Raw genomic sequence first — 27388 nt, 5'->3', positions numbered from 1 at the left:
AATGACCTTCCCTCTAACGCCTATAGTTGGGCTCGCCTCACACTTCATCAATGGGTTCCCTGTTACTCTAAAGAAAGGGCTCATTTCATACGTCTTCAATGCGTTCCCTGTTACTCTAATGAAAGGGCTCGTTTCACACGTCTTCAATGGGCTCTCTGTTACTCTAATGAAAGGGCTCATTTCACACGTCATCAATGGGTTCCCTGTTACTCTAAAGAAAGGGCTCATTTCACACGTCTTCAATGGGTTCTCTGTTACTCTAAAGAAAGGGCTCATTTCATACGTCTTCAATGGGTTCTCTGTTACTCTAATGAAAGGGCTTATTTCACATGTCATCAACGGATTTCCCTCTCACGATTTTAACGGGGCTCACCTTACACATCGTCAATGACCTTCCCTCTAACGCCTATAAAGAAAGGGCTTTTCATCATCAATGGGCTCTCTGTTACCTGTTACACGTCATCAATGGGTTCCTGTTGGGCTCGCCTCACACTTCACACACATCGCAATGGGTTCCCTGTTACTCTAAAGAAAGGGCTCATTTCATACGTCTTCAATGCGTTCCCTGTTACTCTAATGAAAGGGCTCGTTTCACACGTCTTCAATGGGCTCTCTGTTACTCTAATGAAAGGGCTCATTTCACACGTCATCAATGGGTTCCCTGTTACTCTAATGAAAGGGCTCATTTCATACGTCACCAATGGGTTCCCTGTTACTCTAACGAAAGGGCTCATTTCACATGTCATCAATGGGTTCCCTGTTACTCTCATGAAAGGGCCAATTCCACACGTCATCAAATGATTCACCTCTCACGCTATTAATTGGGCTCATTTCATACGTCATCAAACGTTCGTTCAGGCTAGGAATAAATATTCCGGTTTGTCTTAACTTTGGTTAATGAGTGATCTCATCTGTCGCGTTTTTATATACCTATGTTTCTTTACCTTGATCTTAATGCTTACTTAAATCGCAGCTGGCTAATTTCACCTCAACGTAACGAAGTATGGATTTTTTAAAAAAAAGTCACTTGATATATTAGTTTAAAAAACAGTACATGATATTCACATATTAATTTCGTGTTGGTTTTTTTTCAGAAGAAAATAAATACAGTTACATTATTTCTTTTGATTTGTTCCAAGTCAATAAAGTCCATAACTCATCGCTTTTTTAGAAAATGATTTGTCGAAAGGATATGTACATTTATGTGCAAAATTATCAATTATATAATTCAGCAGGATCCGGTCCGTCACAATAATTATTGGTTCGTAACTTAGTTATGACTATTCACTGCAGGACTGTTTTGTTGACATTATGGCGGAGAGGCAGGCAGGCCTCGACGCGTTCGACTCGGTAGATATCATCGCTTTCAAAAATGCCTTGACAGATCTTCGTTCTGCACATGAAACCATGGACGACACCTTTAGTCGTCCTGGGGCACAGCTTGCAGACAAGCAGACATTTACCAACAAGGCAGGAAACCTGATTACAGCCTATCCAGTGTTGGTGGATTTGAGGAGGCTGGTTCAGTTGTGTCCCAGCAACACATCTGCTGCCCTGACAGGCGATCAAGGCATCATTCCTGGGGTAAGTTGAGTACAACGATCTACTGTTAGACGATGTAAATTAATCATAAAGCCCTAAACCATTCATTAACTGCATGTAATGTGCATATCTTGGAGTATCGTTCGACTGCCGTTACTTAGCTGTATGTCCTGTATAGCAGGTTTTTTGACGCTAGTATTGTGCAGAGAATCACTGTGAAGTAAATACTTAAGAAATGAGAATATAAAGGCTTGATTTCTTCTTCCAATAATGTCTCCGTTCCTGTTTAAGAATAATATCTCACATGGACAAAGTTTCGATCTAATTTACATGCTATCAGATCTAGATGTACCAAAAAATATATATTTATCATTGGTCCCCCCTGAAAGATTTTCAGAACTTCAGAAACCACATGTACTTTTTCCACAGTCTCCCTCCCCACTATTCCCACCGCTATACAATGTAAAGACAGTATTTCCAGACCTGCAAATACTCGATTTTCTCTCCTTCTATTTTGTTTCTTTTTTTATATATATACTTTATTCTAGGTTTCTCCAGTCTGAATTGTTCATGTTCTTTTAACTTTTTACATCAGTCTGTAGTCGTTACAAAAAGTTTATAGAATGTCAATTTTGTTTTATCTTGGTTGCTGTTGATGTGAATCATTTCAGATTCTTTTTCTTCTCCAGTTTTACAACATCAACTCTGATAAAACACAAACAATAGGGCTATGTAAGGTGATATTGAGAAATGATCTCTTATTTATCAGATCTCCAACACTGACCTGCTACATGCTGTCGTAGGGCTATATGATGTGTCCCTGTCAGAGATGACTCCCGATGTCCTGTATTCCACTGTATGTGAGAAATGGGCCAGAACTATAGTTCTAGTGCGAGATCTCAAAGGTTAGTATTATCTTTTTTTCATAGTAGTAAAATATGGTATGAATGTGTGTGAATTCTTTCAATGACTTGTCGAAACACCAGCTGATAGACAACTGTACAATGATGTCACATACACTCCACAGGAATTATTGGGTTTGGTGTCTATTAACCATGGAAACATTATTAGTGCATTTATATATGTATATATGTAAAGTCAACACACTCCTTCACCTATACCTAGATATATCACCAGCATGCACAAAGAAATACATATCAAATCTATTACCATATCTGCCTATCCCCGCTTGAAAATGCATCAACACCAATTACTGTCTAATGGTGGTGGAAAAGTCACGCTGCCATCATGGAGACAGCAAATCTGGCAAATATCGCTTCAAGTAGAAATCAAAACCTGTACTAAAGTGTGAGATCTACAGCCCAGGTTTGACTGCATTTTGCTATTCCTGCCAAAAAATTAACAATCATGGCTACCAAGGCAATCCATGCTCTTTCAATTCACTTCAAAATTAACACAGGGATATCAAAATATTCATGCAGTGGGCATCAAAATTGATGACAAATTGTTTACAACCACACACAATTGTTTACAACTTGTGTAAAATTGAAAAGGTTATAATAAGATTGTGTTTTTATTTTCAAAGAAACTGTGACGTCATTGAAAGAGAAGAAAAGTCAAAAGAATCCTGAAAAGGATAATGAAAATGACGATGAATCCAAGGAATGTAAATCAAAAGAAGAAAAGGAGGAGGGAGAGAAAGATGACAAATACGAGGAGGAAGAACAGCTCCCCAGCAAATTTGCTGATGTGTACAGCGACACAGAGTCTGAGGAGGAGGACCTAGAGGAGGAGGAGTAAGTACTTAGGAGGTCACAATGGTGTCAAGGTCAAACTACAGCTAACGATCATTTTCCGGTTAGAAATATTATGATCTCAATTACTATAGTTATTCTGTGATAAGCCCATACCTGGAAATAAACCCACAAAGATATTAATGTTTAACTGTTCAGCAACAATACGAACCAACGTTACTTAATTTCCATTGTACCACCTCTGACTTAACAGTGACATATTTATAGATATGCCTGAGCTCATAGCCATGTGTTATATACATTAAGCACAGAATTATAAAAAATAAAGGCTGCTCTTTCAGGAAAAAAATATGACTTCTAATTCAACTTTGATAATCAAATCTGACGAGGCTGTTTGGTTTCAAGGCTTCTGATTGAATGGCATTGATAACATTAACACTTAATTAGAGTAAGTACTATGTGATATTGGAATTGACCAGGGTTGTACTTGTGGGAATTATGGCTGGAAGGGAACTTTCTTAGTCGATATGGATTGTGTCAAGATAAGTAGACAAAAAAATTAAGATTTTTATTGACATCTGTTTTTAGTGATGAAGAAGATTTCTCAAAGGGAATAAACACATTCATTAAAAAGACAGTTGAAAGGAGGAAAGGGAGACAATCTGAGGCCAAAGAAATACAAGAGGATCAGGTTGGGATAGAGAATCGCATCATTGGCTGTGTCACATTTGAAAAGAAATATGTGTAAGTATACAGCCTTCACTGATGGCTGCTCAATAATCTGCAGTATAGTAAATAAGTTCAACTTAATGTGATTTGTAAAACACTTCCAAATGAATATTATTTCAATGTTGATAATAAGTGAATCTGTAGCAACTAGATAGTGTTGAAATGATAAAAAAAACATTGTTCAGTACTTGTGAAGTGTTGTGGGCTGGTAGATTATTTGTGATGTGGGCGGTGGATTATTGTTGATGTGGGCTGTGGATTATTGTTGATGTGGGCTGTGGATTATTGTTGATGTGGGCTGTGGATTAATGGTGATGTGAGTCGGTGGATTAATGGTGATGTGAGTCGGTGGATTAATGGTGATGTGGGATGTGGATTATTGTTGATGTGGGCTGTGGATTAATGGTGATGTGAGTCGGTGGATTAATGGTGATGTGAGTCGGTGGATTAATGGTGATGTGGGATGTGGATTATGGTGATGTGGGATGTGGATTATTGGTGATGTGGGATGTGGACTATTGGTGATGTGGGATGTGGATTATTGGTGATTTGTGCTGTGGATTATTGGTGATTTGTGCTGTGGACTATTGGTGATGTGAGTCGGTGGATTAATGGTGATGTGGGATGTGGATTATGGTGATGTGGGATGTGGATTATTGGTGATGTGGGATGTGGACTATTGGTGATGCGTGCTGATGGATTATTGGTGATTTGTGCTGTGGATTATTGGTGATGTGAGTCGGTGGATTAATGGTGATGTGGGATGTGGATTATGGTGATGTGGGATGTGGATTATGGTGATTTGTGCTGTGGATTATTGGTGATGTGAGTCGGTGGGTTAATGGTGATGTGTGCTGGTGGATTATTTGTGATGAGGGCTAGTGGATTATTGGTAGTATGTGCTGTGGATTATGGTGGTATGTGCTGTGGATTATTGGAAATGTGGATTGGTAGATTATTGGTGGTGTGTGCTGATGGATCATTTGTGATTTGTGCTGGTGGATTATTGGTGATTTGTACTAGTGGATTATTGGTGATTTGTGCTAGTGGATCATTGGTGGTGTTTGCTGGTGGAATATTTATGATGTGGGCTGGTGGATTATTTATGATTGGTAATGTGTGCTGGTGGATTTTTCATAGTTGGTGGTGTGGGCTGGTGATTTTTTCATAATTGGTGGTGTGGGCTGGTGGGTTATTGGTGATGTGTGATGGTGGGCTATTGGTGATGTGTGCTGTGGATTATTTGTGATGTGTGCTGGTGGATCATTTGTGATTGGTGATGTGTGATGGTGGATTATTGGTGATGTGTGATGGTGGGTTATTGGTGATGTGTGATGGTGGGTTGTTGGTGATGTGTGATGGTGGGTTATTGGTGATGTGTGATGGTGGGTTATTGGTGATGTGTGATGGTGGGTTATTGGTGATGTGTGATGGTGGGTTATTGGTGATGTGTGGGTTATTGGTGATAACTATGATTGATGCTTTTCAAAATTTATGTCATTTATATATGTTTTCAGGCGACTGTTTCTCTCTGTAACTAACAGACACAGAAAGTATGGCATTGGTAAATACCTGCTACAGGTAAACAACTACTTAATTAACAATATTTATTCTTATATACCCTATACAGGTAACTATTACTAACAAAATTAATACTTATATACCTGTTACAGGTAAATATTACTAACTAACAAAATGAATACTTATATACCTGTTACAGGTAAATATTACTAACTCACAAAATTAATACTTATATACCTGTTACAGGTAACTAACACTAACAAAATTAATACTTATATACCTGTTACAGGTAAATATTACTAACTAACAAAATTAATACTTATATACCTGTTACAGGTAAATATTACACTAACAAAATTAATACTTATATACCTGTTACAGGTAAATATTAATAACTAACAAAATTAAAAAATATATACCTGTTACAGGTAAATAACACTAAAAATATTAATACTTATATACCTGTTACAGGTAACTAACACTAACAAAATTAATACTTATATACCTGTTACAGGTAACTATTACTAACAAAATTAATACTTATATACCTGTTACAGGTAAATATTACTAACAAAATTAATACTTATATACCTGTTACAGGTAAATATTACTAACTAACAAAATTAATACTTATATACCTGTTACAGGTAACTAACACTAACAAAATTAATACTTATATACCTGTTACAGGTACCTAACACTAACAAAATTAATACTTATATACCTGTTACAGGTAAATATTACTAACAAAATTAATACTTATATACCTGTTACAGGTAACTAACACTAACAAATTTAATACTTATATACCTGTTACAGGTAACTAACACTAACAAAATGAATACTTATATACCTGTTACAGGTAAATATTACTAACTAACAAAATTAATACTTATATACCTGTTACAGGTAACTAACACTAACAAAATTAATACTTATATACCTGTTACAGGTAACTAACACTAACAAAATTAATACTTATATACCTGTTACAGGTACCTAACACTAACAAAATTAATACTTATATACCTGTTACAGGTAAATATTACTAACAAAATTAATACTTATATACCTGTTACAGGTAACTAACACTAACAACAATAAAACTTATATACCTGTTACAGTTAAACCTTTATTTAAGTGACAAAATTAACACTTATATACCTGTTACAGGTAACTATTACTAACTAACAAAATTAACACTTATATACCTGTTACAGGTAACTATTACTAACTAACAAAATGAATACTTATATACCTGTTACAGGTAACTATTATATACTGTTACTAACAAAATTAATACTTATATACCTGTTACAGGTAACTATTACTAACAAAATTAATACTTATATACCCTGTTACAGGTAACTATTACTTACAAAATTAATACTTATATACCTGTTACAGGTAACTATTACTAACAAAATTAACACTTATATACCTGTTACAGGTAACTATAACTGATTTGGTAGTAAAATTGATTTAGTCTACATATACTTGTTACACAAAAGTCAGTTTTACTAACAAAATCCATTCTTTCACAGTTGCCTGTGTCATTTATACCTTGTATAATGATGTGTATAATGGCACATGATATTTACTGATAATTTATAAATGTGACCTAGTGACCTTTTTTATACATTGTAAATATCATTTCTATTCTCCATTCAGTTTTTTTATCTTTTATAGCAAATTATAAAAAAAAATCATGTTTCCCCACAAATTGATATTTTGATATTTCCTGTATCATTCCCAATTTCATTGTAATGTGGGGCTATGTTTGTGTTGAAATTACATGATCTAAGCTCACAGGTTGTAGATATGTTAGGTATGCCAGGAACTTGAGGTGATCATCACACAATTGTTGTTTTTACAGCAAGTTATAGACCCAGGTGTGGTGGGCCATTATGATGCTATTGTGGTACACGCTGACAATGCTGCCGTGGAGTTCTTCCAGCACTTCGGTTTCTCTGATGATGTAGTTCTCAACAGCAGATGGAGGTCAGTTTTTATGGCATTTGAAATTTGTGTGACAGAATGAATAGTCACTTGTTGCAAATGTTATCAAAAATACAATATACATATGAATGTACATGAGATACGACTGGTATTTTCATAAATATTTTGTCATCTTGTCAGTCGTCATAAATAAAACATGCTGATGCTGTTGACTTGTCGGTAAGAGAGTTTTTTATTTGTTTGCAGCGAGCTTGCAGAACAGTTTACCAACTGTACTCTGATGTGTTACCTGCCAGGTTTTTCAGGTAAATAGAATTTCCTTAACAAATAATTATTTGATATTTAACATGCAAATTATGTATAGTTGTTAGGGATATACAAGTTTTGCAACTTTTTGCTGAAATATAATATAAACACTAATAATTGCAAGTCTGTCTGTACAAACACCTGTTAGATGTGGTTACAGCCAGAACATAGTATAAAAGTAGCTTTCCTGATGATGTCTGTTGAGAAATATCAAACTTAAGAGTCTTTCATAATGTTACCTGCGGTTGCAGGCTCAAGAAATTTACGTTATAACATTAACTATTACCAGGTGAGCGATTAGGCCCGTAGTGGGAATAGCCATGGCGCAACGTCCGTCGTCTATGGTTGTTCAGCTGTACATCCTGGGTATAAAATAGAAGTAAACGATCTTACTTACTTCAAGAACATTTCTTAATATCATTAAGTCTTACATTTATTAAATGTTTTGATTATTTTCCAAAATTATATTTCAAATGATAAAGTACGAATTTGAAAATTATTTTAATTGTTAAATACGGACCATAAACTGAAATAAAGAAAAAAATAATAAATTTAAGTGATACGGCAATCAGGGGAGATAACTCATACCAACGCTTCCAAAGTTTTCTGTAACGTATTGGCATATATACTTAATAGATATCACCAGATTTATATGTTAATGGATATTTTATCTAAAGACGAAAAAATCTTAAACTTTTATAAAGAATCCACCAAAAATCTTTGAAGGTCCCTTAAAACTCCGACATAACTACAAGATTAGGCCCACTAACACGGACACATGCCGATGTTGCCGGATTTTACTTTTTACTCAAATATACTCAAATACACTTAAATACACAAAAAAAACCCACTCCAATATACCTAAAGTTCACTCAAATAAGCTCAATTCGGGATTAATGCAGCCATCAGGTTTAAGTATTACAGTATCAGACTACCAGGAGGTTACCTATATGTGGAAAAGATTTTTTTTCAAACAAGAGACCTAAGGGGAACAACTCTTGTGCCATTATTGATTACTAATAGAGACTGTAATGACCATCCATGATATTATCAGTTGAACATTTATATGAAGTCATTGAAACTTTGTTTAAAAGCAAGAATTATACGATTTTTTTTAGTCATCTATCCCACTCTGTCATTATAATGAAAATGCAAAATACACTCATCCATGTCTATTTAATCTCAAACAGCACCCCACCATAACCATTAAAAAACTTATTTCAATTAACAGCATGCAGACACCATGGATATTTTCATGTCATGTTTAAATATTAAACTACTGTAAAATAATAAATGCAATTTTTTAAAAGCAGTTAATTTTCAAAAGTTGATTCAAATGAAAATTGCCAAGTTATGAAAAGATTTTTTTCTGATATTTTACTGTGCTTACTTGTTTCAATGTGACTGCAAACTACTATTTCTCGGAAATGAATTGACCATGCCAGTAGTGTTTTCTTTTCACCTGTAGTCCATTTTGTTTCACTGATCACATTAAAAACTGAAAAGACATAACTAGGGACAGAGGGGAACCTACATACATTACTGTATATTCCATGGGGGTGAAAATCTCTCATGTTGAGAAATTGAAATTGGTTTTTCGTTTTCCTTCCTCTCATTGTTCTTTGTAAACCTTACTAGGAAGAAACATTAATGGAGTTTGCTAGCTCGGCTCTTAATGAAAAATGCATAATATAACAAACTACACATCTATTTGTTTATGACAATTTCTTAAAATGTATGATAGATTGTTTCAAGGGATATAACTTCCTAGTTATATGTACATACTGGTTAGGTTTGAATGTTACAGCCTCTAAAACTGACATTTTCATCCATTTCAATTTTGTTGTAGATTTGATCTTGAACACTTGACATTTTGAAATTTCATACTTGAGAAGTGTGTAGATATTTTTATATATATATTTTTTTTAATCAATCTCTGGATTAAGCATATTAACATCACCACAAATTATTTATCCAATATATATAAGGTATGATGTATGTTATGCACAAAATTATTGGTTAAACCTTTTAATTTTTGGTCATAAACATATCATTTTAATATATGATATGAAAACACCAAAAATATGTACAACACTGAAAGATTCTGTGTTAAATTTTTTTTTTCACATTTTTCACTATATTTTGTTCAATAAATTTTGAGAGTCAAATTTTTTTTCTTAGTTGTGTTTTAATTACTTCATACAGTTCAGGGGCACATACATATATATATATAATTATAATTATGTTATAGTTGTATGTTGTGAATCAATGGTGTGATCCTTCTAGACCCCTTGTTAAAAACACATTTTCACAAACCGTTGCGAATCTATTACAGCAACGATCAGGCCTGTAATGGGCACATAAGGCACAAAATGAGGGTAATTGTGTGAATTCTAGGTGTATTTAAGTACATGTTTGTACATTTGACTAAATGAGTATATTTGAATGTATTTTGAGTCAAAAAGTCCTACCCTATGTAGCCTTGCATCTTGAATAACAATATCTTGTAAGTTTAAAACACTTAACTTAATAACTAATTATCAATATTTCCAATGTCATTGAAATGTATATCTAGATCTCACTAGAAATGTGGTGGTCGGATGGCGCAGTGGTAACGCACTCGCCTTTCACCTAGCCGACCAGGGTTCGATTCCCGGAACAGACGTGAAAAGGTAAAGGGTCACCTGCCTGATCACGTGGGTTTTCCCCGGGTACTCCGGTTTCCTCCCACAAGAAGACCCCTCGGGCGCTTACATCCAGGCCAACAAGAGTGATTAGTATAAGTTGACATAACTTGTTTCGCAATTGTTGTGAAATAAATAAAGTTTATTATATATACTAGAAATGTTGTCACATAAATTTTACAGCTGTGTAAAATTTGCTTATAGTTAGCAGGTGGAGGCTAATTTGATATCAGATCCGAGTCCCTACAGCCAGCAGAGGTTTTTGATGGTAATGTTCAAAATTGCTCACCTTTCTCTCTTTCCTTCCAGGACATAGTCTTCTGAGCACAGTAAAGATACCAGGTTTTGAAGTGTTTGAATTAGAACAGGAATTTAACAAATGGTAAGTTTCAGTTAAAAAAACAAAAATTGATGTTAATTTTTTAAAGGGAAATAACTCTTACTTAAAAGGACAGTTCAGATCATGTTTAGTAGAATATTTTGATATCTTGGAAAGTGCATATTACACACACTACTGTAGATGTTTATTGTTTCACTTGCATGTACATGGCAGATGTGACCTCTGCACAAATTTTCTACATATGTATTGAGATCTATTTGAATTGTTGCATTTTATCTAAACACGTTCAACTTGATTGAAAGTGATCAAGAGGACAATGCCACTTTTGTCCTTATCTTAGTATCTTATTAAGTGCAACAATGGACATATTGCTGCTGAGAAACTCTGTAAGCAGTTTGCAGGGGCAGATCTAGGATTTTCCCCCCATTCCTTCCCCCTCTCCTCCCCGTCCCAATTGCTTTTCCTCAGTTCCTAGTATTTGATACTCAGTTTTGGATACAATCGGAAAAAACGTCAACAAAAGAATGCATATGTATATTGGATTTGGACAAATTATCTTATAAAATTTTCATGTGCTAGGTTTTTGTTGATGCTTTCTCATCCATGTTTAGTTTCGAGATCACTATTTCAAATTCTCAATTGAAAGAAATGAAAGTATCAAAGACCGTATTTATTTATCATCTTAGGAAAGAAAAAACTGTGGAGGTTTATCAGAACCAAGTATCTGTGGTGATGAGGATGAAACATGAAATCCTTCAACTAAAAGCAATGGTAAGTTTAATCAGAATAACATGTGGTATCTAATCAAAATGCATTGATTTTTTAAGTGTCATCAGAATGACATTTATGCTACCTCTGTAGAAAATGTTTCAAAAAAATGTAATGATTATCATAACTTTAAACCATTTCAAAACATGATATTTCTATAAATTATTATGTCTATAGTCATTATATAGTTTACATAATCTTGATATCAGATTTTTTTTAATCTTTGGAATATGAAATTTAGAATAAAAACTATATATTTACTAGTAACAGGAGAAGACTTATAAAATAAAGATAATTATTCTTTTTTTCATTTTATTTAAAATTCTGTTGAAATTAAATTATTGTAAGATTTTAATTTTATTTCTGTGAAAAATTTCAGACACAAAAACAAAACACTTTGATTGAAACACTACTGAAGGAGAATGAGAAGTTAAGGAAGGAAAAGTATGCTGTTGGTAAGTGATTAAAGCTGATATCTCCTACCTAGTACTGATATCTCCTACCTAGTGCTGATATCTCCTACTTAGTGCTGATATCTCCTACCTAGTGCTGATATCTCCTACATCGTACTGATATCTCCTACTTAGTGCTGATATCTCCTACATAGTACTGATATCTCCTACCTAGTGCTGATCGTGCTGATATCTCCTACCTAGTGCTGATATCTCCTATATAGTGCTGATATCTACTACATAGTACTGATATCTCCTATATAGCACTGATATCTCCTACCTAGTGCTGATATCTCCTACATAGTGCTGCTATCTCCTACGCTGATATCTCCTACATAGTACTGATATCTCCTATATAGTGCTGATATCTCCTACATAGTGTTGATATCTCCTACCTAGTGCTGATACACCCTACCTAGTGCTGATGTCTCCTATATAGTGCTGATATCTCCTACCTAGTGCTGATATCTCATATATAGAGCTGATATCTCCTACATCGTACTGATATCTCCTACCTAGTGATGATATCTCCTACCTAGTGCTGATATATCCTTCCTAGTACTGATATCTCCTACATAGTGCTGATATCTCCTACCTAGTGCTGATATCTCCTACACAGTACTGATATCTCCTACCTAGTACTGATATCTCCTACATAGTACTGATATCTCCTACCTAGTGCTGATATCTCCTACATAGTGCTGATATCTCCTACCTAGTGCTGATTTCTCCTACACTGATATCTCCTACATAGAGCTGATATCTCCTACCTAGTACTGATATCTACTACTTAGTGCCGTTATCTCCTACCTAGTGCTGATATCTTTTACCTCCTACCTAGTGCTGATATCTCCTACATAGTGCTGATATCTCCTACATAGTGCTGATACAGTACGTACACCAGTACAATTCCCTTTCATACACCTGGTACACCAACAAGGTCAATCCTTTCATTAAGAAGGTCATTTCTTTCATCAGCAAGGTCAATCCTTTTGTCAGCATGGTCATTTCTTTAATTGGCAAGGTCAAACCTTTCATCAGCATTGTTGTATTAGACACCATACTAGTGTCAGGTCTCAAACCTGTATAACACATGTATGTTGTATTAGAAACCATACTAGTGTCAGGTCTCAAACCTGTATTACACATGTATGTTGTATTAGACACCATACTAGTGTCTTGTCTCAATTTTGTATAACACATGTATGTTGTATTAGACACCATACTAGTGTCAGGCCCCTAACCTGTATAACACATGTATGTTGTATTAGAAACCATACCAGTGTCAGGCCCCTAACCTGTATAACACATGTATGTTGTATTAGACACCATACCAGTGTCAGGCCCCTAACCTGTATAACACATGTATGTGGTATTAGACACCATACCAGTGTCAGGCCCCTAACCTGTATAACACATGTATGTTGTATTAGACACCATACCAGTGTCAAGCCCCTAACCTGTATAACAACAAAACACAGGCTAAGATCTTGATTAACACTAAGAAATATACAAGTTCGGATACCCATTGACAAGTGGTAATAACAGGATAAGAATGTACATGATTGGTTAGGAGAGATTTAACCTCTGGTGATAGCAGTTAGGGAAAATGTGGATTCTAGTGATTACTATAACGGCAGGTTAGGTTTCAAGTGATAATGGTAAGGATAGGTTATATAGGTTATATAACAGCAAGGACTGATAAGGAGTTAAATTATAGCAATAAGGATAGGATAGGATTCTAGTGCTAACAGTAACGACAAGTTAGAATTCTAGTTATAACAGTAAGGACAGGTAAACACTCTGGTGATAACAGTAAGGACAGGTAAAATACTCTAGAGATAACAGTAAGGACAGGTTAATACTCTGGTGATAACAGTAAGGACAGGTTAATACTGTAATGATAACAGTAAGGACAGGTTAATATTCTCGTGATAACAGTAAGGACAGGTTAATACTCTAGTGATAACAGTAAGGACAGGTTAATATTCTAGTGCTAACAGTAAGGACAGGTTAATATTCTTGTGATAACAGTAAGGACAGGTCAATACTCTTGTGATAACAGTAAGGAAAGGTTAATATTCTAGTGATAACAGTAAGGACAGGTTAATACTCTAGTGATAACAGAAAGGACAGGTTAATACTCTGGTGATAACAGTAAGGACAGGTTAATATTCTAGTGGTAACAGTAAGGACAGGTTAATATTCTAGTGATAACAGTAAGGACAGGTTAATATTCTAGTGATAACAGTAAGGAAAGGTTAATATTCTAGTGATAACAGTAAGGACAGTTAATATTCTAGTGCTAACAGTGAGGACAGGTTAATATTCTAGTGATAACAGTAAGGACAGATTAATACTCTGGTGATAATAGTAAGGACAGGTTAATACTCTGGTGATAACAGTAAGGACAGGTTGATACTCTGGTGATAACAGTAAGGACAGGTTGATACTCTAGTGATAACAGTAAGGAAAGGTTAATATTCTAGTTATAACAGTAAGGACAGTTAATATTCTAGTGATAATAGTAAGGACAGGTTAATATTCTAGTGATAACAGTAAGGACAGATTAACATTCTAGTGATAACAGTAAGGACATATTAATACTCTGGTGATAATAGTAAGGACAGGTTAATACTCTGGTGATAACAGTAAGGACAGGTTAATACTCTGGTGATAACAGTAAGGACAGGTTAATATTCTAGTGATAACAGTAAGGACAGGTTAATACTTTAGTGATAACAGTAAGGACAGGTTAATACTCTGGTGATAACAGTAAGGACAGGTTGATACTCTAGTGATAACAGTAAGGACAGGTTAATACTGTAATGATAACAGTAAGGACAGGTTAATACTCTGGTGATAACAGTAAGGACAGGTTAATATTCTAGGTAACAGTAAGGAAAGGTTAATATTCTAGTGATAACAGTAAGGACAGTTAATATTCTAGTGCTAACAGTAGGATTAATATTCTAGTGATAACAGTAAGGACAGGTTAATACTCTGTGATAATAGTAAGGACAGGTTATATAGGTGATATAAGGACAGGTTAATACTAGTGATAACAGGAGTTAAATTATGATAACAGTAAGGACAGGTTAATACTCTGGATAGTTCTAGGTGATAACAGTAAGGACAGGTTAATATTCTTGTGATAACAGTAAGGACAGGTTAATATTCTAGTGATAACAGTAAGGACAGGTTAATATTCTAGTGATAACAGTAAGGACAGGTTAATATTCTAGTGATAACAGTAAGGACAGGTTAATATTCTAGTGATAACAGTAAGGACAGGTTAATACTCTGGTGATAACAGTAGGACAGGTTAATATTCTAGTGATAACAGTAAGGACAGGTTAATACTCTGGTGATAACAGTAAGGACAGGTTAATACTCTAGTGATAACAGTAAGGACAGGTTAATACTCTGGTGATAACAGTAAGGACAGGTTAATACTCTAGTGATAACAGTAATGACAGGTTAATACTCTAGTGATAACAGTAAGGACAGGTTAATATTCTAGTGATAACAGTAAGGACAGGTTAATACTCTGGTGATAACAGTAAGGACAGGTTAATATTCTAGTGATAACAGTAAGGACAGGTTAATATTCTAGTGATAACAGTAAGGACAGGTTAATATTCTAGTGATAACAGTAAGGACAGGTTAATATTCTAGTGATAACAGTAAGGACAGGTTAATACTCTAGTTATAACAGTAAGGACAGGTTAATACTCTAGTGATAACAGTAAGGACAGATTAATACTCTGGTGATAATAGTAAGGACAGGTTAATACTCTGGTGATAACAGTAAGGACAGGTTAATATTCTAGTGATAACAGTAAGGACAGGTTAATACTTTAGTGATAACAGTAAGGACAGGTTAATACTCTGGTGATAACAGTAAGGACAGGTTAATACTCTAGTGATAACAGTAAGGACAGGTTAATACTCTAGTGATAACAGTAAGGACAGGTTAATACTCTAGTGATAACAGTAAGGACAGGTTAATATTCTAGTGATAACAGTAAGGACAGGTTAATACTCTGGTGATAACAGTAAGGACAGGTTAATACTCTGGTGATAACAGTAAGGACAGGTTAATACTTTAGTGATAACAGTAAGGACAGGTTAATACTCTGGTGATAATAGTAAGGACAGGTTAATACTCTGGTGATAACAGTAAGGACAGGTTAATACTTTAGTGATAATAGTAAGGACAGGTTAATACTTTAGTGATAACAGTAAGGACAGGTTAATACTCTGGTGATAACAGTAAGGACAGGTTAATACTGTAATGATAACAGTAAGGTCGGTTTAATTATCTAGCTAGTACATGATAATGGTAAGGATAAGTTTGTTTTAGAATTGACATTTTGGTGTGAATTTAATGCTCATGGGGTTTTTAATGAGTCAGTGGTTTGGACTGGTAAATGTTTTTTTTGTTTTAAATTTGATATTGTTCAGAATTGGTGAGGAGATATATCAGAAATGATATAATTATACAATGTTTGTATAGGCATGTAGTGTAATGTAAGCACCACACAGAACATGTCCTAATTATCAGGACTAAAATGGCAGGTAAACAAAATAGTCTGTCCTTGTCTCTATGTAGATTTACCAAACACACCTTTTTTCCTTTCATGAAACCTTCTCAATTACATCAGTATTGACAAAGTCCTCATTATCGCCAGTAATTGGAAGGTAGTGATATCCCTTAGATCACCTACACCACCACAGCTGTGTGTCTCTGCGAGAGTGTAACACCAGCCTATTTATAAAACAAGACTTATTTTGACAACTTTATCTAAATATTTTATTTACCTTGGTGGATGTGTGTTAAAATATGAATGGATGGATAATAGACCTCTGATACTCTGTCTGTGTTATGTTGAGAGAAAGCTTTACACTTACATGTCAGCAATGTATACTTGGCGGCTTACTGAAAATGATAATAAACTGTATTTACCTGCTGTACTGTGAGAAAAGAAAAGTTTGGTATAGTAAATTTGTGTCACAAGCTGTAAATAAGGATAGTAAATCTGCAGTAAAGTGAGGGTTGAAAACTTGACGGATGGTTGTTAGGATACTAAATTTGTAATAATTTTGTGTGGAAAATAAACTTGTAATAAAATTAGTGTCGAAAGTAAGTTTGTATGGATAATTGTGAGGAAAAAAATTGTACGAATGACTGTGAGGATAGTAAATTTGTATGAATGAAAGTGAGGATAGTAAATTTGTATGAATGAATGTGAGGATAGAAAATTTGTATGAATGAATGTGAGGATAGAAAATTTGTATGAATGAATGTGAGGATAGTAAATTTGTATGAATGAATGTGAGGATAGTAAATTTTCAGTGAATTATGAGGATAGTAACCCTGGAGTTCTCATTGTTATGCTTGTGTTAAGATGATAAGATGATAATCTTGCAGCACATATACGTTTTGAGGGTGTGAGGGTGGACTTGGTTCCAGTAATTAAAAGGAGGGTAATGTTGTTTTTATATATGTATATATAGGGCACCACTGAAATTAGAATTCCTTTAAACATGAGCAGTGTTTGCTTGGAATATGTATAAAATAGGACGTATCTGTTGGAGTGTTGAAAACAAATTCAGGTCAAGGATATAATTGCGATTTCACCCTGTTTTCATATGAAATCATGTTTTCATGTGTGGCCATGTAAGAATAAAACGATTTATTTTGATGGAATGTGACCATGTCAAGTGTGAAAACAGCGGTCATTGAGGTGTTGGGAGATGTTTGGATGTAGATTTAAATCTCTACAGACATTTTCAGTAATGTGAAATTTGACATGTTCTCCGTGTGTTTCCAGCTGTGATACAGTTTGGTCACAATCCTGCTATTCAGGTATATTAAATATAGGGAGTGTATTGAGTGTGAGGTGATTGGATTAAAAGTTATGATTGGTACAGGTAAATACAGTGTTGTGTTTGGGGACTGTACAGACACTTAGGTAAGTCAGTTTCTGAATTAATTTATTTATTTTCAAAATAAGTTAAGAAAAACCACTTTTTTACATGAAAACTTGAAATCAAGTGAAAAATGATTTATGTAGAGTCGTTGGGGACCAAGACACTGGTAAAAGAGTCTGGGGACCAAGACTCTGGTACAGGAGTTTGGGGACCAAGACTCTGGTACAGGAGTATGGGGACCAAGGCTCTGGAACAGGAGTGGATTGACCAACAACAACAAAAAAATGTTTAGATATTGCATGCATTTGAGGCATTTATTAATACATATAGGAGCTAAAACGAAAACGAAATGCAATGAATTTCATAAATCATACACCAAATGGAGGCCATTTGGCTTGATATCTATGGTGTGTCATCATTTCATTACCTAAATATTATATCACACCAGTGTATTACACAATGATAACAAGGCAGTCCTTATTATTAATTTTATTCTTTTTTGCTTTATTGATGACAAACATAACACCCAGACATTCTGATGTAAACACCCACACATTCTGATGTAAACACCCACACATTCTGATGTAAATACCCACACATTCGGATGTAAACACCCAGACATTCTGATGTAAACACCTACACATTCTGATGTAAATACCCACACATTCTGATGTAAATACCCACACATTCTGATGTAAACACCCAGACATTCTGATGTAAACACCTACACATTCTGATGTAAATACCCACACATTCTGATGTAAATACCCACACATTCCGATGTAAACACCCACACATGCTGATGTAAACACCCACACTTTCTGATGTAAACACCCACACATTCGGATGTAAACACACACACATTCGGATGTAAATACCCACACATTCGGATGTAAACACCTACACATTCTGATGTAAACACACACACATTCGGATGTAAACACCCAGACATTCTGATGTAAACACCTACACATTCTGATGTAAATATCCACACATTCTGATGTAAATACCCACACATTCCGATGTAAACACCCACACATTCTGATGTAAACACCCAGACATTCTGATGTAAACACCCAGACATTCTGATGTAAACACATACACATTCTGATGTAAATACCCACACATTCTGATGTAAATACCCACACATTCCGATGTAAACACCCACACATGCTGATGTAAATACCCACACATTCTGATGTAAATACCCACACATTCCGATGTAAACACCCACACATGCTGATGTAAACACCCACACTTTCTGATGTAAACACCCACACATTCGGATGTAAACACACACACATTCGGATGTAAATACCCACACATTCGGATGTAAACACCTACACATTCTGATGTAAACACCCACACATTCTGATATAAACAACCACACATTCTGATGTAAACACCCACACATTCGGATGTAAACACCCACACATTCGGATGTAAACACCCACACATTCTGATGTAAACACCCACACATTCTGATGTAAACACCCACACATTCTAATGTAAACACCCACACATTCTGATGTAAACACCCACACATTCTGATGTAAACACCCACACATTATGTTGTAAACATCTACACGTTCTGATGTAAACACCCACACATTTTGATTTAGAAGTAATCCACTACATATTTGAAGGTCCTAATGTACATGAAAACTTTTCCTCCTGAAGTTTATACAGAACACTATAAACACCAACACAGATAGGATTACTATCCAGATCCCTAGAAATAATACCGCTACTTGTACCAGTATGTTTAAAGAATAATTTACTTGTAGGAAATCATGTATTACTCTAATCATGTTCAGTACAGTGTTAAAGTCCTGGACTGAATTATTATACAGAATCTAGTACAGAAGGGCGTTGATAATTTGATTTAAATGTAAAAAAAAGTAATGCATATAAATACAAACACACATATACAAACACAGGGTTATGTAATCTGAGATGTTTTGTGGTTGAATTAATACTTGGAATATCTCTTTACATCCGGTATTGCTAAACCTTGTACAGCACCTCAGCTGAGAACATCTATTCCTGACATACAATAAGAGCTATATTAATTTCTTGACTGAAAAGAATCTTGACTTTTTCTAAAATTTTGTACATCAAACCCTGGGTACATTTTGTAGTTGTGGGTGCACATTTTAGGATATCGTTTTATTATAATAACAACAAAGATAATAACGACAGAAATCATCTTCTGCTTTATCGATAACACCAGCCATAGAAATCTTTTTCAATCCAAATAAGTAATGTCTCATTCCCAAATGAGAACAAGTAAAAAAACCAACGAAACCACCATGCAAACCAACAATCATCAAACACCTCCAACTTATTATTGAAAGGAGAGGGGAGGGTAAACCTTTCCCAAAAGCAAGTTAGGTTTAATCTGGGTTGTTGGTATAATTACACCAGGGATTAAAGGTTCTAAGGTCTTTTTTTTTGGAGTGAATGTAGTTCCTCTCTAGTCTTTAGCTTCGATTCTGTTTCCTTTATTTTAATACTAGTGTATCATCACAAGGTATTATGTAGCTGTTTTCCATGATGATATTTATTATGACAACCGTGGAGTCCCAAAATGCATTGTTAACTAAAATTGTCATATTCAACACATAGACTAATGCTTTCAACACAATACGTACAAAGACTGACATTTTTAACCTGCGACAACATTTTATTTTTGTTTCAGAAATTTACAGTATTTATATACAATCTCCAGTTTAGAATTATCTTTGGTACGATGTAACACTCTTTATTGGACACCAAAATTGTTTCCCTTCAATATATTTACAGAGAAAGAATATCTTGGGTACAAGTTCTCAACAGCCAAAGCGTCTTCACTCTTACACGAGAGAACTTTATCAGGTAAATACAAAATCATATTCATCGCTTTGATATGAAATAATGTGATGTTTTCGTATCTTTTATCAATCTAAAGGTCATTTTCAATGTGGTTTGGTGTCATTTAATCACTTGAAGTTGACTTGAATCCAAAGGTAATAGACTCTACTGGTAGACTTTAAGTCCCCAAGGTTTGTCGTAACCTGGATGCCACTCATTCGAATAGCGTCACGGTTCAGGATATATACATGAAATTGAAGTCGTTTTGAAGTTATCAGTTATGTTAACCTTTTTGTATGGGATTTATGATCCTTCCAATCTAGACCTTGACATTGCTTTCAATCAATTTTGGCTTTCTTCCGTTGCCTCCTAGGTTTCAATTAGGCTTTAAGCATCAATGGCTAGTCCTAGAGGGCCAAACCAGCTGTATGGTGCAGTTAGGTCATTATCTGTCTTTATTTGTCTTATTCTAAATCTCTATTGAAAGGTGATATTCATTTGTGTGTCTTTTGCACAATTATGTACAGTGGTTTGGTATCATTTGTCAATCTAATGTTCCATGATGTTGTTGTTTAATGTCAAATATCATTGTTCTTTAAAATATTTGTAGTAAAAGTAATTTGACTTGTTTGGACGGCACTACAGCTATGTAACAAACAAGACAGCCATTCTTGTCCATTGAACTAAATAATAGTTTGACTTATTTTATTGTGTACGTTTCAAGACTTGTGTCAAAATTCTGTATCAGATATTCCATGATAGCACCTAGTGACAAATGGTGTCAGTTTGTATTGTAAAATAATTGGTATACACATATTTGTTGTACAGGCGATATCTTGTGAACTATGAATAACACGCAGTGTGTGTAATCTCATTGGTGATAGTCATGACCATGGTGTAAGGCAAGTCTGCCTATGAAAGTACACACCGAAGATGAAACCTCATTTCTATATCAGTTTAGTTTTGTCTTTTAGCACTCTATGTATGTATGTATATATTTGTACACAAAAGTGTAACGCTGCAGGCATGTAGTCCACCGAATCAATAATGCCGGTAAAAGCTGCTGCTAATGGATGTTGTTAGAAGGCGATGGATAATAAGGTGACAGGGACACTAATGATATATCAGTACTACTGACCTGTTGCACTCCTCGGCGATGTCTGTGATGCGCAGGTGGATAATAGGATAAAAAATACATGCGATTTTCTAACTAGGTTTTATTGTAATTTGGATTTTCATCTGTAAGTATTCCTTCTGTTTGTCATGTTGTCCTGTTTCTACATTATGTGTTAATCATTAATGGTTTGTTTTGTCACTCTATACCCCGATTTCCTCTACAACAGGTGTGTAAAGGTACAAACGAACTGCTGTTTGAAGAGAGCTGTGTATAAGTGTTAAATGAATGTTGGAACTGTCATTTGATATATACATGGGTTATGCTCCTGACCTGAGGACTTGTTTGATTTAATTTTCGCCATAGAATACTGTTTATGGAAAATGTTATGAACACCACACATAACGTTACATGTGGATGTTTCAAACGGATCAGCATTTAATAGTATGTTGTATTGTACATAACTTATGATTTTCGTCTGGTCTAATCTTTAGACGATGGCTCTGAAATAAGCTCCGAAGATCTTATTAATGAGCTACAACAACAGGTTGACACCATGGATCTAACCATTAAAAAGAAACGTCTGGAGTCTTTACTGGAGACTAACCCGGAAAAGAACAGCAAACTTATGACATTTGGTAAGTAAGAAATACTGACATTTTTAGACCTTTAGTTCTTGCCTATATTTTCCCAATCAAACTTATAAGCCTATGTTATGATGAGTACAGATAAGATATTTTCCACCATAATGTATGATAACGTGATGATTTTAATTTCCCTATTGTGAATTTTCCATTTCTGGATAGCAACATTCCTGCATCCCCAATCTATGATGGGAAATTACTAGCCTGTGAAATTTGAACCTTAGTCAGTTTACTTGGTTTTTCCTATAAATAATTCTATAACTGTGTTGTAGTACTTGTTATGCTTCAAATCATATTGATTTACATATGTTTGTTGCATTTGTATGTTGAAAGAAAATTAATATCTGCTGTATGAGTGACCTTAGGTAAAGCTAATAGTTGTGTAATCGTGGAGTGAACAGAATACATCTACACAGTTTTAAGCTTAACCAAAAGTTTTCAAAATGTTGTATTGATGCAGATGACAGTAAATACGTGTCGTTCCCACCTTCCAACATCCGAAATACCCCGGAACCTTACGACCACATGAAAGATGCTGCTTTCTTCTACGATGTCACTGAACAGTTTAAGAAAGCCATGAAGCTTGACCCCGACGTAAAAAGCAATTACGAAGTCACAACAATTTCTAAGGTAAAATCTGCATTTTATTTCTCTATAGAAAAACTTGCAGTGTCACACGAAGTATAACTGCAGTGTTCATGACAGGGGGGATTCAAGTGATTTCTTAAACGTAACTGACAATAGATACAGGTCAAACAGAAAAGTTCTTTAATATCTCCTTTGATACAGGCCAAACAAAACCGTTCATTGATATTTCCTCTGATACAGGTAAAAACGATTCATTAAGATCTCCTTTGGAACAGGTCAAACAAAACAGTTCATTAATATCTCCTTTGATACAGAATAAAAAGGTTCATTAAAATTTTTGACGTCTCCTGATATCATTATAACCCATAATTTAGGTACAGTGTGCCATAAAAAATAGGTAAATTAAAAATAGGACTGACGTGAAAAATTCATACGTTTTACAGACGTGAAGATTTGAAATATCGAAACACAACCCTGGCATAAAAAAGCTGTACTGGTGTGATATATCCAGTGATATACATTGTTCTATGATACAGGCCACCCTGACAGAACAATACATGGAGGACTACAAAAACAAGCTGAGCACTCTGGTGGACCCTTCTATAGTTGTTGATCTGTACTACTGTGGCACACTGGAACACCCAGAACGGATCCCAGACATTCTCACACATGGGTTTACTGAATCTGGTGAGCTTACACAGCATGCTGGTTTAAAAACATGTTTTATATAGACAATCTCCTGTAAAATTAACCATGTCCATGTTATTGTCTAGGTTAAATAATTGACTCCAACTGTATCCATCTGATTGATTTTTTCTCGCACCTCAGACAGGGATATCCCACGTTATACCCCATTATAGATATTTCTCTCTCTCGATCGATCTGTCTAGTACCCTTTTGTGCGTTTTCGCGGATTTTTTTTTTTACACATCGGTGTATTCATCCGTGTGTAGGCGTAGGTGGCACTTATAATCATACATTTCAACAAAAACGTGGCCTATGTCGTTGTTAAAAATAAATTCACCGATATTCTATTTAACTAATCCTATTTAAAATGAAATAGAAAATGCGACCCCACACTCTTGAAATGTGTTGTATTTTTTGTAAGTGCGACCTACATTTTTTACGCTGCAACATCCAAACATTGTTTAAAAGTGAAGGAGGTCGTGTGGGTAGTTTGAGGCTCCCACGGGATACGAAATTGAATAATTTTCAGAGTAGTAGGTACGAGAAAAAATCTATTACCTGAACTGAGTGAGATTTTCACCTCTTAAGGTACAAACAGATTTTATTTTCACAAACTTCTAAAACAACAAACGGATGTTATTTTCTCAGATTTCTAAAGCAACTAACAGATGTTATTGTATATTGGGAAAATGTAAATTGGACTTAATTAACGAATAACAAAGTGACAACGAATCATTATCTCGACTCCTTCAAATTGGTAATTTTTGACACACGAATTCTCGAATCGACAATGACCATTCCCGAATCTATTTTTCTTGGGACTTTAAAGCATGGAGTATGACACTTCCTTATTTCGTACATGACACAGCTTTTCAGCGTCATTGTGCCTATTTGAATTTCATGGAAACACAGCTCACTTATTAGATACACAAGTCTTTATCATCTGTGAGTCTAAAACAGATTATCAATCAATTTCTAGTTAAGTTATTTTTTACATACACCAGGATCATTTCAACGAAACAGCATTTTTGACCGTGTACTTTACTTGTCCCTATGGCAGTAGTTGCGACATCATAATGATCACGATGTTATTTGAAATGCCTCTTTCTTTCCAAATAGTTTATATGATGGGATGGTGATGTAACTATTAACATTAAATTTCACAGATTTTCAACATGGAGAATATGGAAGAGGTCTTTACTTTTCAAAGTATCCTTCAAAGGCAGCACATTTTTCTGGGGTAAGTGTATATAATGTAAAAATTGTGTCTTTTCAGCTATGAAAACATACTTGTAAAGTGTAGTTCCAAAGTATTGTGTATAAACATTAGTATTTTTCTGATTATTCCTGGCAGGGTTCTTGATATGGATAACTACCTCACCAATAGTTTCTAAGACTGGGTTTATAGATGACACAATCAATCATATTACGATTCTTTCCGAATTATATTGATTTTCTTTGTTTATTATTTAAGCGCCATTGTTTTCAGTGTTGTTTATTGAGTCACTGATAATATAAATAAGATATGTCGTGTAGTCAGTTGTTGATTGAAGCACTCTCTCGCAGGTAAGGAAAATTCTACTGGTGGAGGTCGGACTCGGACACATAGAGACTGTCACCAGGCATTGCAGGACAAGGAAGTCACCAAGTCCTGGTCACGACTCCATTATTGTAAGTTATCCATGTGATTAATCGGTCACAAAAAATATATCATGTCCCATCTTACTAAACATTTTCACCGGAACACAAATTTTTGGCCAGGTGAAACAAAAAAAAAAGATATTTTGAAAAAAAATGGTTGTCTTAACATGCCGTAAAACTTCTTTTTGATATTCGTATTTTATCTATTTTTGCTTATGAACTGAAAAGAAGATAAATTTTGAAATGGATTAATGCCATGAAATAAATTATAACAATTAGAGATTTGCTGTGAACAGGGTCCACACTTTTTTTTCTTTCATGTTATGTGCTTTGTTATCCATTCATTGTATGTAAAACAATGAGCGTCGGTCACAATGAATAAATTCATGGTAAAAAAAATCTATACACACTGAATGTTTGCAGACACCTGGCCGTCTGAAACCTGCTAAAGACACTGGGGTAGAGGAAAGAACGATGACTGAGGAGTATGTGGTGTTTGATGTACGACAAGTCATGCCATTGGGGCTTATCACTTATGACCATCATGCTGTCAGTTGAGGAAACATACACGTTACTGTAGTAAACATGTTTTGACATTCCGCCTATATTGTTGATGGTAGAATTTCCCTGAGATCTCTGTTATGTAATGATATTATGAAATTTAAAACAAACTATCGGTATTTTATTCATATAATTTCAAAAATGGTCGATTTGCCTTTGTGGGGTTGTTTTCACCTAAAGCATAAACACTAAGTATTTATTCATTCTTGTTTTCATAACCCAAAAGATTCTGACTTATATACATCAACTCGGTAAACTTCGTGAACTTGATGTATAGCATAGGCGCCAAAATATTAAAAAAGATATATTTTTGTATGATTATATACATCCTATATTTCATGTTCTAGAAAATAGATGTTAAAACCTGGTTTTGATACCTGCATACCTAAATTATCACTTATATATATATACGTGAGAAATGTGTCAATCCTGCTTTGGTTTGTCAAAACATTTTATGTCAACGTTTCGTCACCATTGTTTTCCACAGTATATATTGTATGTATTGTAAGATGTTAATGAAGTCGTTAGTGAATGAGATAATTTGAAATTTATGTTTCAAAATAAGAAATATATTTTACGATGTTCCAAATGATAGTTTGCACAATAAATGACTTTTCATGAAATATTAACATGTTGAATTCCTGATCATAATTCACTTTGTTATTGTGAGTTCTTACACCTGTGATATTTTAATTTCAAGTATGTATTACAGAAACTTGATAATTGAAATATAAATTGTACAGGTATCCATATTATTCCATAATTTTTGAATTGATTGAAATTTGCTGAAATGCAAAATTTTTACTTAAATTGATTAGTTTGATGTAATCTTATTAAATAAAAGTGAAAAAAAATGAATTCTAGTCAGCAATGGTAAAATAAAAAAAATCTTTTACAAAGAATTCCCAACAATGTAATATTCTAACGCTGTACCATTTTACTCTTTGCGCATATGTACAAATTAACATTTATTTGATTAACCGGTTTTATAAATTCTTTTACTCTTTGATGTTTATTCACACTTACAATGGAAAACACAATAGTTATAAAACTTCATTTTCTGATGCCAAATCTTTTCTTATAATTGCGCTCATTAGTGTGTTTTCAGTGTAGCAAATTCAGGGTAAGGTGACGCTTTAATGACGCTCGTTATGGACAGTATCGTTTAGACAATATTTATTACTGTAGACAACATACATTTTCATACATTTAAAAAAGTGGATTTTTTCCTTTGATTATTTTAGTAGTTGTGCATTGTATTGTAATGCTACAAGTTTAATGCTTAAAATGTCACCATGGCGATGAAATCCGTTACAAAATATGAAGTTTTTAAAAATAAAATTATAT

At 34.5% G+C, this 27388-nt stretch overlaps 1 protein-coding gene across 1 annotated transcript; it reads left to right on the top strand.

Moving 5' to 3' along the window:
• Positions 1 to 1311: 1311 nt before the first annotated feature.
• On the top strand, positions 1312 to 26106 carry LOC132557295 (uncharacterized). Its single transcript, XM_060221785.1, has 17 exons — positions 1312 to 1584; positions 2312 to 2447; positions 3089 to 3299; positions 3846 to 4001; positions 5504 to 5567; positions 7384 to 7508; positions 7713 to 7771; positions 10766 to 10838; positions 11483 to 11567; positions 11944 to 12019; positions 20759 to 20830; positions 22415 to 22558; positions 23025 to 23194; positions 23689 to 23839; positions 25006 to 25079; positions 25406 to 25510; positions 25904 to 26106. The coding sequence occupies exons 1-17, from the start codon at positions 1312 to 1314 to the stop codon at positions 26036 to 26038; spliced, it is 2109 nt and encodes a 702-aa protein (XP_060077768.1). The 3' UTR covers positions 26039 to 26106.
• The last annotated feature ends 1282 nt before the right edge of the window (positions 26107 to 27388 follow it).

The sequence above is a fragment of the Ylistrum balloti genome, unplaced genomic scaffold (genome assembly GCF_031769215.1).
Source record: "Ylistrum balloti isolate Yb309-2 unplaced genomic scaffold, AGI_CSIRO_Ybal_v1 Utg369652, whole genome shotgun sequence".
Lineage (NCBI taxonomy): Eukaryota > Metazoa > Mollusca > Bivalvia > Pectinida > Pectinidae > Ylistrum > Ylistrum balloti.
The sequence above is the reverse complement of the archived record's forward strand: the minus strand, read 5'-3'. Positions and strand labels throughout refer to the sequence as shown.